Genomic DNA, 11,493 nt, shown 5'->3' with positions numbered 1-11,493 from the left:
TTTTTTTAAAGACCTCAAAACTATAACATGTTTCCTTGTCTTTCACTGACTCATTCGGTTTTATGAAAGAAGACTTACCCTGCTGGTCAAACAAAAATGAAATGTGACTTATTGATTATAACTGCTATGATTCTAGTTTTTAGCATATATTCTTTTCCTTGTTGATGAACCTCCCTAATTTCTCTAAAGATTTTTTAAATTGTTTTGAAAAGTTTAAATGAAAAATCTATCAAAACACTGAACCTTCGGTTTCTTCTATACTTTATATTCTTGTCCAGTTGTTTTAAGGCTTCTTACACTCTGAGCTTACATGAAATAGAACAAAGTGAAACATACCTCACTTTCATTCATTCTACAGAAAAGTATTTTTGAAGTTTGTTAACATTTAGCTTAACAGACAGATTTAACTTACAAAAATATTCTCATCAGTAATATGAAGAAGTACTGCCTTAAATGAATATTGTAATGGCTATTTGCCATATGTGGACTCTTTTTTTTTTTTCTTTGAAAAAACATGTCATTTTTATGTGTTACTGGGTGGAATCTTAAAGTAATTTGCCTAAAACAATACTTTTATTTGTTTTAAAATTCTTAAGGAGTTTTATAAATGGCTTCTATTTAGAGTTCATTCACTTGCCTAACTGGTATTGAGTGCCTGCTTTGTGATTTGCTAGGTGCAAAGGATGCATGACCTCTGTCTTGGTGGAGCTCACAGTTGGAAAAACAATGTGATGATATGTGCTAGAACAGAGGGTTGTGTGGCATGTACTGAGGGCTCAAATGAGGGAGTATGTGTTTCTGCCTGAGACTGTCAGGGAAGGCACAGGAAAGTGACGTTTGTGCTGAATATTCAGAACAGTTGGAACTTCTCTAGTTGGAACAAGCAGAGGGACTTTCCAGGACAAAGGTGATGGAATAGAAAGGGAACAGCACATGTGGAGAACTTTAAATAATCTAGTGTATCTTGGTCACAGCAAGAAAGAAAGAGGCTACAGCAGGGGTGTCAAACTCTTTGACTGGGGGCCACATCAGCCTTGCAGTTGCCTTCAAAGGGCTGAGTATAATTTCAACTCCTTATTAGTTAAGGAGCAGCTACATTTATACAGTCCTAAAATTATTTCAGCCCTTTAAAGGCAACCATGAGGCTGATGTGGCCTCCGGTGAAAATGAGTTTGACACCACTGAGGTAAAGAGATAACCAGTTGTCCTGTCTTAGAATGTCTAATAATATTCAAGGCAAGGAACTTGAGATATCTCATTTAGGACTGTGGAACTAATTAAAAGGTTAACAGACTAATTTTGTTTTTTATAAAAGTAATTTTACAGATTCTAGGGGGTAGACTAAAGAAGATTGAGACTAATAGGGAGTCTGATCATTGATTACTTAAGATTTGCTAGGTTGCTGTCGGGAGCAGGTGTGGGTTGCAGGACTGGATGGGTAGGTGATGGTTCCATTCATCAGAATAGAGACTGTAGGAGAGTAGATTGGTGCTGACATTGCCTGGTTTTAAGGATAACACTATAAATTAACTTTGGATCTGTTGGGTTTAAAGGTACTGTTCAGCATATCCAACGGCTGTAGTAATGGTATATGTCATAACAAAGAGCTTTGATCCCTTTCCATAAAAACCCAGTACTTGCCTATGGTGCCACTGGAGCTGGGAAGACCCACACGATGCTAGGATCCACTGCTGAGCCTGGAGTGATGTATCTGACCTTGTCAGAACTGTACAAATCAATGGATGAGATTAAGGAAGAGAAAATATGTAGTACTGCAGTTTCTTATCTGGAGGTAAGTTGGCAATATCATTCTTTAGATTAATCATTCGTGTTGAGGAATCTTTAAGAAGTTCTGTGATCCATTCACAATTTTCTATCATACAGAAATATATTTATAAATATATATCATTGAGGTTTTTGGTCTCAAGAACTGTGATACATCTTACTGTTTTGCCTGTTAAGTATTTTATTTTGCACAATTTTTGACATACAGAGAAGTAGCAGGATTAGTACAAGGAACATCCAGATAGCCTTCACCCAGATTCACCATATGTTAACAGTTCACTACCTTTGCTTTCTCTGTGTGTGTGTGTGTGTTTGTATTTTTTCCTGAATTGCTCGAGTTACTGACTTATAGCAATAGGAAATTTTCTTAAATAACCACTGGATAGTTATCAAACATCAGGAAATTAACAATGCTACACTATTATCTGATTCATAGACGTTAATGAGAGTTTGCTAATGATTATACTGATACCCTTTATTGAAAAAAAATCTAAGATTCTTAGTTGTGTTCTGCTGTCATATCTCTTCAGTCTCCTTAATATGGATTTATTTTTCTTTATGTCATTGTCATAAAACCCTTTGTTTGGGTTCTTCACAATTAGATATGGGTTATGCATTGGCAGAAATAACACTGAAGTGACTCCGTGTCCTTTTGACCTCATATCAAGAGGCTTACGTGGTTAGTGAGCGGAGGTAGTCCCATTGCTGGCTATGTTAATTTTGATCTGTTTCAGCATGGTGTCTGCAAAGTTTCTTCATTGTCGGGATACTATAATAACTTTTATAATTAATGAGTACTATGCAGGAAGAAAATATAAATATCCCCTTACTCAAACTTTAATCTGTTATCTGTTATCATCCACTGATGATTCATGCTGGAAAACATTATTATGATGGTAGATGGCAGTGATTTTTAAATTCCACAATTCCTTCTACATTTATTCATTGGCTGTCTACTGTAAGGAAGAGCTTCTCTTTCTTTTATTGTATTAGTGTAGATTCATAGATTCTTAACATTATTCAATAGATTATAATCCCTTTCTGTAATTATTAGTTTGTATATTGAAATTGTGCCAGATTTGGCCAGTCGACACTTCTCCATGCTGTCTGTGGGGTCCTTTTGACATACCCCATGTTTATTGGAGGCCTGCTATCCTCTTAATAATAGCCGACAGCCAACAAATCATAACTAAGTGGCAGGCATTCTAACTTAGCATTCAGACAGTGTTTCAGAAACCAGTGCAGAAACATAAATCTCTGATTTTACTGCCTATTCATTTGTGGTGTCAGAGAAAATGCTACTAGTCACAGCTCTTTTATCGATACCTTGTAGTTAGGTTCCTACTGAGAGAGTTCCTTCACATTTCACAGATTCATTAAGGTCATGTACATTGCTAAAAATTTTCCTTCTGAGCCTATAGAACTTGAAGATAAAAGAGAACTAAATTCATTTCCTATATAAAGTATTGAAATTGATTGTTCTGAACATACATAAGAAAAGAGCATGGCCGTATTCCTTATTTCTTCCTTAGATCCCTTCATAACTGTTACAATTTTGAAGTTTTTTTATTTTTATAATGTTTTGAATTCTTTTTCTTTTTTTAAAAATCTACTTTCATTTTATCATTGGCAAAGCAATGCCTAATCTAATGGTTTTCTACTTGGGCTGTGTACCAGAATTGGCTGTGGAGCTTTTTAAAAATAGACGAGCCTGAGCCTCTCCCCACTGCCGTCCCCACCCACCCCAGAACATTTTAATGTAATAGGTCTGGATGGTGGCTGAGGCACCTGTGTTTCTAAGAGCCTCCCAGGTGACTCTGCTGTGTAGACTGGCTTGAGAGTGACTGTTCTAATTGTATGTTTTGTATGATATAAGTGGAGAAGAAGAAGCATTAGAGCAGTGACTGCTGCTTCAGAAAAATAAAAACCAAGAAAGTATCTCTTGATATTTTACTACTCTTAAAGTCCATTACATTTAAAAATGGTTATCATTTATGGTAAAAAAAAAAAAAAACTTTACTAGCAATGAATTATCACTATGGACTATTTATTATAACATGGAAATAGCAGTTCTAGTCTGCATTTGGTTAGCAAGTAGAAAACTTAATACTTTTAGTAAATTCTTAAAATTAGGTCAATAGTACTCATTCTCTGCATTACTTAAAGAAATTAACTTAAAAAAAAACTGCCAGAGACATGAACTACAGATGTGTATTTAATTCCATGCAGTAGAGTGAGGGTATCTGGGCTCCAGTTCTTGCTCTGCTGTTCCTTTCATGGCCATGGACAAATTCCATAGCCTCTTAGGGCCTTTTAGTTCCTTTGTGATTCTGGAATTTGTCATTAGGACTTATATCTTCAAATTAATGTAATCGAAGGATAAATGAAATAAATACCATCCATCCTTGAATATGGGTTTTCTTAACTAAAAGTTAAGAAAAAAGCTAACTCAAAGAGCTGTAACATTTAAGAAGTTTGGACTACTTGGGCATCATAAAATGAAGACTGTTTTCTCCAGTGAGAACCATGCCGCCTCCATGTAAGTTACATTTCAGATGCACTAGAATTTCCCCAGAAAGTGCGTCCTGGACATTTCCAGGAAATAGGAAAAGGCAATTCCAGCTGCCTTATTTCTGTTTCACTGAAATCATTAAGTTAGGAATTTTTGGGTAAAGCTATAATGAGTCCATCTTTAAATTTCAATTTCAATCCTAGGTAATTAAAATTCGTTTTCTCAGATGGTAGAAAGTTAGGTATGGCAACATGCAACAGAAGGAGGAGATGAACTAAATGAACTGCTGTTTGTCATTAAGATAAAATTCTAATATAAACTGAAATCACCAATGCATGCCTATATGTCATGTCATCAATTGTTTTAACATCAATGCTAAAGCGGGGTTCTTTCTTGTTCGTTTGTTTGTTTTTTTAATTTTAAGGTATATAATGAACAGATTCGTGACCTCTTAGTGAATTCAGGGCCACTTGCTGTCCGAGAAGATGCCCAAAAAGGGGTGGTTGTTCAGGGGTTAACTCTACATCAGGTATGTTTATAAACTTTTCCCCTTATTTAAGTAGCAAGTGTGATTGTTTAACTATTTATTATTTTTCATTGTGCTTGAGAAAGAAGAATAATGAAGTACAAAGTTAAAATATCAGGGTATATCTTATTTTGTCATCCTTGAAATAATTAAATGAGCTTGTCTTTCACAAATATACTTGAACTTTTTTTTTTTTTTAGATTTTATTTATTTATCTTTAGAGGGGAAGGGAAGGAGAGAGGGAGAGAAACATCAATGTGTAGTTGCCCCTTGTGAGTCCCCTGCTGGGAACTGGCCTGCAACCCAGGCATGTGCCCTGACTGGGAATTGAACCGTGATCCTCTGGTTCCCAGGCCCGTGCTCAATCCACTGAGCTACATCAGGGCTCAACAAATACACTTGAACATTTAATATCATGTATTGTTCTACTTAATACATTTATATTTTGTATGATCAGAGGATAAGATTTTATCTTTTATTCCTCATGTAATGCCAAAGTACTAAGCAAATGACACACAGTTATATTTAATGGGAATTAAATTATAGAAAGCATTTTCTTACCTTTTATTTTACCTTTAAAAGTCTTCTTGCTTGTTGAAGGTTTACTTAGAAGTTGAAACAGTGGTGGCTAATTCGTACATATTTTTTCAATTTTTTCTAGCCCAAGTCCTCAGAGGAGATTTTACAGCTACTGGATAACGGGAACAAGAACAGGACACAACACCCCACTGATGTGAATGCTGCGTCTTCTCGTTCTCATGCTGTTTTCCAGGTAACAGGCCCCCGGGCTGCCTCTCCGAGAGCCGAATTTAAAGTAAATGAAGCCAAATTTATGGGTGGTGATTTTCTCATACACAAAAACAAAAATTTCTTCATTTGTGAACTTCTCTACTTCCAAGCTCTCCCTTTACTTTGCAGCTTTGAGAAGATTCTATCAAGAAGATTTAGAATTGAGAGGATGTAAATAAGAAATGTAAATTTTTACCTGTTTAAAGATGCGGGATAAAAAAATGGGAAATATTGGAGGGGGTGTGTGTGTATGTGTGCACGCGCGCTTTTCTTTATGTTAATGAAAATATTTGGTATTTCTAAAACAATCTTATATTCACAGCAAACTTTCTTTTTTTAGATCTAGAGTTACAGAACCAATGAATTGAGGAGATACTGATTCACAGCTGTAATCGTATCAACAATAAAAATAACATGACATAAAAATTTAATCATGGTGACCATTTAAAGTAGTTGTATTCCTTAAGGAAGTACGATTCAGTTGATGCAGTACTATTTAGGAATATAATTCCAGACTAAAGCATAGGTTGTTTACTATCTTTACAGTTACTAGTTCTACTAAAACTAATGGTTATGTAGCTTTACTTTGGATTATGCTGTATATAACTCATTTTGTAGAATTTGTTATAGTTGAAGAAATTAATATTTGAGGCAATCAAGTCATTCAGAAAGTCTTCAGCCCACAAAATTTTATCAATCTTTATATCCTTATGACTGACTGCTGTTTAGTTATCAGTACTCTTGAGAGAAATGTTTATCTATGACTCGGAGTTTTCCAAAATCTCTGAGACCCAACTTTGTAGGGAAATTTAGCAAAGGGGTTCTATAATGGAGCAATAGCTAACTTTCCCCATCTCTTTCAAATATGCACCAAATTTACTTTAGTTACATGACAAAGTAGCTTAATATAGTTGAATAAGTTATGCTTTCTTCTGATGGGCAGATGAACATGACTAGTATTCTTTATTATGCTGTTTTCCATAGTTTCATTCTTTTTTAATTATAATTATGCTCAACAAGTTGGAGAACTAGAGTAAATTTACTCTTCAGTTTGGCTCAACATTCAGATTTCGCTTTCCTTTGGGAGCATTCGCTGCAGATACGCACAGCATTCTGTCCACTTTATTTGGTCTTAGGAGCTTTATTTCCAGAGGGCCTGTATCTCAGATAATTCCGTGTTCTGATCAAGGGTTACTAGAATACAAATGGTAGTTGTTTTGACCTTCTGTTCAGCCAGAGCTTATTTTCTTTCTGGTACACATTTTATTTTCCAATTCATCTTAACTCTGGTCATTACTTCCGGTACTCTTGGATATCGGCCAAGTCAGATTATACCTTCTTTGGTTTGTTTTAAAATGAGAATAATCTTGATTTCATGCTTTAAAAAAAAAATAAAGCGTATATTTCCCTTTAATTGTGTTAAATCTTATTTTTCCTATTTTGTAATTTCAAAAAGATTTATTTGAGACAGCAAGACAAAACAGCAAGTATCGATCAAAACGTCCGAATTGCCAAGATGTCGCTCATTGACCTGGCAGGGTCAGAGAGAGCCAGCGCCACCAGTGCTAAAGGGAGCCGGTTCATAGAAGGCACGAATATTAATCGGTCACTTCTGGCTCTTGGGAACGTCATTAATGCCTTAGCAGATACGAAGGTAGACACTATATGTGCGTTTAAATAGTTTGAACTATTGAAGTATGTGTAATTTCTAGAAAGATCCTATTTAATATAATTTTGTTTTAAAGGTCTTATTAAATTTGGAGAGCATATCAATAATTTTTATAAGTAGAGCAAAGATCTCAGAGAGCCTAGTTTATCGAATACAGCTAGGGCTCTTTATTTTTTTAACTTAGTTTTAGGATCAGAATTTATTGAAGGAAAGTATTAAATATCAGATTGGTAGTTATTATTTTATGGTACCTTCTTATTACTTATTTTAAACTTGGTTTTTTAAATTAGCATTTAATGGTCACTACACAACAAGCATGATAATTGAATTGGCATGAGGACACAAAACACATTTTGGAAAAACTAAATCTGTTCTGCTTAGTAGTTTATATACTGTAAAACTGACTTAAATATTAAAGAATGTTGATTTTTCTTAGAGACTTAAGATACAAAATGTAATTAAATTACTTGATAGGATAATGTCTACTAGATGCCCTTGGGGCATTTAAAAACACTATTTTACATTTACTGTATTCCAGAAGTGCTTACTAGAAGGCAGCATATTTGACAATTTCTGTATTTGTTAAAAAATGACTTTTTAAGCTAAAGCACAGTCCTTTAAGTTCAAAGCAGTCTCAGATGCTTTATAAAAATTACTGTTAAACATTTCTTAATGTTGCATTTTGGTTTATTATGAAGTATTATAAAGTTATTTTAGGTCCTTTTTTAAAAATAGACAAATTACTGAAATCATGGGAAGATTACAAAAGCAAGATGACTTATATTCTGAGTTAAAATTTCAAACATGTAGGCAGACAGCATGGTATAGAGACTGATTTTCTAAACTTAAACTAAAGCATTTTTTTCATACCGACTTCATAACTTCTAGCAATTGATTCCTATAAAGTCATTTATGAGGCAGTGTTTAATGCATGTCTGGTACGTGTAAAATCATTTCAAGTACCAGCAATGTACATGACATGGTTTGGGTAGCACAGTACTACCAGGAGTCGGAGACTTAGGGCTCATTTCTAATTGAATTACCAGCCGTGTGACCGGAGGCGGCTCGGTTCACTTTGTACTTAGCTCAGTTTTCCTCTTCTATATATGAAAGCTTTACATTGCGTAATGTAACCTTGCTTTTATCTTAACATTATAATGCTCTGTTTTCACTTGCGTAGCAGTTGTACATCTTGGAAAATTTGTTAAAGTCAGAACTGAATCTTAAGTAAAAGAAAACCTAGAAAAATCAAGTTCTCCTAGAACTGTGCTTTCAGATGAAGTATCTGTAAAATGTAATTGTAATTCTTTTGTATCCATTTTAGATGGTTAGAGAGAAGCAGTTCTATGCCATGCAGAATTCTTAGTATTCCTCTAAATATATTTTAGGATGTATATTACTTTTGTATTTTCATTTCTTTTTTAAAAAATGGAGACTTTTTATATAGACATTTTGTTTTTTAATAGTTTTCGATACAGAAAAGGTGCTAATATATACAGAAAAACTTTGTTAAATATACCCACACTCAGTTTCTCCTGTTAATATCTCACAAACCAATGAATCTATATCAGTATTTTATTATCATCTAAAGTTACTTCATTCAGATGGAGATACAGTCTTTAGATAGAATATTTGTTTTATGTATTCATGGAATAGTGTTATAAGATTGATTATCATCATTTACATCCCCATTTATATCATAACTCTGGGTAAAGTTGGGCAGTGCTTGAATTCTTAAAGCAAAGTGGTAGCAGGTTTGCATTTGAATGTGGAAAATGACATAAGAATTCTTTTTTTGTTTTTTTTTCCAGAGAAAAAATCAGCATATTCCTTACAGAAATAGTAAGCTCACTCGCTTGTTAAAGGATTCTCTTGGAGGCAACTGTCAAACCATCATGATAGCTGCTATTAGCCCTTCCTCTATGAGCTACGATGACACATACAACACTCTCAAGTATGCCAACCGTGCAAAGGACATCAAGTCTTCTGTAAGTGTTTACTCTGCCTTTGTTGTGAGAGTAATGTTTTATTGTGTCGGTGCATATTATTTTTGTAATTCTAACAAAATATTTAGAGGTTTATTTCTACTAATGAATTAGGTGACAGTGTTAGAAATATCTTTATGGTTAGGACTAACTGAACATTAACTTAAATAATTAAACCATTAAGCATCTTTATTACATGTATAATGGATAGTATTATTTAGTTTTGGGGAAGCTAGGGTGCTTTAGTGCCTTTCTTTCCAAACTTTTCCACATTGTGGCTCATGACATTTTGATGGCATCCTGGAATGGTTGGATGAGGTTTTATTTAATACATTTGTGACAGCCGAGGATGACACTATGCTTTAGCCTACCACCAGTAGCTTTGGACATTGTAGCTAATATCTCTAAACCTCAGTTACTTCATCTATAAAATAGATACAATATCTGCCTCATTTGCTAAAGTAAGTAGCCTTCTAAGAATCATTTATTTCTACATTTATGGTATTAATGTAACCAGTCTCTAGCTCCAGCAATATAATGATTGTGTAGATCAGCATTTTTGCAAATGATGTGGGGTAATTAAAATATATATAAGTCAAACAATGTATATTTAAAATCACAGGATTTAAAGGTTTGAAAAGACTTACAGTTCCCCTGGTTTGGTAACTTCCCTCTTTCCCTCCTGCCACTCCCATTGAGTGAACATGAGCAGGTTACTGATTTCCTTAGAAAACTGTTTCTGTACTATTTATATGATTTGTTGCTAAAGATTATAGAATATGGGTAAAGATATTATTTGCACACATCTTTTATATAATTCATACACCAACCCATTGTCAAAGGTATTTTTAGCTCCACAGTTGAGGAATCCCATGCTCAGAGGTGTGAGGGCTGAATTCTAAGTCCTTTAACTGAGAAGTGAGCAGGGCCTCAAAATCAGGTATTCGGACTTTCATGTTTAATGTCTTCTGTACTGCTCAACAGTTGCCAAGGGGCCCATATTGTTATATAAAGTATAAAATCTAATAATTTGTTAAGCCCTAATTGAACTTACAAGTAATGGATCTTAAGATTATCTCTGAATTTCTTAGAAGTCAGAGGAAAAAGAAAATGGGCAATTTTTATTATATTGAGAATGAATGCCTTGACAGTTCTTAAAAATACCTTTTCTCAGATAGTAAAGCACTATCTTTATCATTTCTTCAACATTATTAATGTGCTCATCATATCCTTTTGTCATGAGTTTTAAACATGAGCATAATTGATCATGATTGTCTCATGATTATACTTGCCACAAATTCTGAATTCATATACTGAATTATGAGGATATAATGCCATTTTCCTCATGTATACAACTATGTGATTGTGAGTTTTTTCTTTCTCTATATGCAATCATAATTTCCATCTTTTTAACAGTTGAAGAGCAATGTTCTTCACCTTGACAGTCATATAACTCAGTATGTAAAGATCTGTAATGAGCAGAAGAAAGAGGTATGTCTACTCTTTACATTGTTAATGCTGATTTCCCTCAGCTCCTCATTTATGGGACTCTGCCATCTTAATTGTCTAAAAATTTGACTTGTGTTTCTATTACAATTGAAATCTGGCTTGTTCAGTTATTTTCATGGCTAAAATTTTTCTGTGGACATGTTTAATAGAGACAAATAATTTGTTTTGTGTTTTAACTAGTGTTTCTTTCTACTAGATTTTAATGTTAAAAGAAAAACTAAAAGCCTATGAAGAACAGAAGGCCTTTACTGATGAAAATAACAAAGCAAAGTTAATGATTTCAAACCCTCAAAAAAAAGAAATTGAAAGGTAAAATTGACAGTAAGATAGTATTTTGAGGTTCTGTTTGGGAATTGACTATAACAAGAAAATTGTGTAGTTTTCAATATTCATCATATATCATCTAACATAATTAGCAAAGGTTTTTGTTTTCTAGTTACTTAAATGTTTTAAATGACTAGAAAATAGTTATTTTTCAATCCCTTAAAACTTTGTTTTAAAAGGATGGGGGTTTTTTTGTTTTTTTTTAAGGAGCTCTTTAGCAACCTTTGATACTAATTCCCTTTCATCTTAAACACTAAATACCAGTAATTGAATAAGTCTGCACCACAAAATTACAAAATCGACAAATATTTAACTATGTCCTTGAATAAAATATTAAAGAAAAAGTAAGAAATTATCTTTGGCTTTAACCTAAAGATAACTTATCAATTCATTT

At 33.7% G+C, this 11,493-nt stretch overlaps 1 protein-coding gene across 1 annotated transcript in view; it reads left to right on the top strand.

Moving 5' to 3' along the window:
• KIF18A (kinesin family member 18A) overlaps nt 1-11,493 on the top strand; it is a 71,527-nt gene that overhangs the window by 10,138 nt on the left and 49,896 nt on the right. Inside the window, exons 3-9 of the mRNA XM_037146041.2 lie at nt 1,635-1,792; nt 4,722-4,826; nt 5,485-5,595; nt 7,069-7,266; nt 9,093-9,269; nt 10,683-10,757; nt 10,972-11,084. Of these exons, the coding sequence (XP_037001936.2) occupies nt 1,635-1,792; nt 4,722-4,826; nt 5,485-5,595; nt 7,069-7,266; nt 9,093-9,269; nt 10,683-10,757; nt 10,972-11,084 (937 nt within the window). The remainder of the gene's footprint in view (nt 1-1,634; nt 1,793-4,721; nt 4,827-5,484; nt 5,596-7,068; nt 7,267-9,092; nt 9,270-10,682; nt 10,758-10,971; nt 11,085-11,493) is intronic.

Source organism: Artibeus jamaicensis, unplaced genomic scaffold (assembly GCF_021234435.1).
Source record: "Artibeus jamaicensis isolate MK-2021 breed Jamaican fruit bat unplaced genomic scaffold, CSHL_Jam_final contig_797, whole genome shotgun sequence".
Classification (NCBI taxonomy): domain Eukaryota; kingdom Metazoa; phylum Chordata; class Mammalia; order Chiroptera; family Phyllostomidae; genus Artibeus; species Artibeus jamaicensis.
The sequence above is the reverse complement of the archived record's forward strand: the minus strand, read 5'-3'. Positions and strand labels throughout refer to the sequence as shown.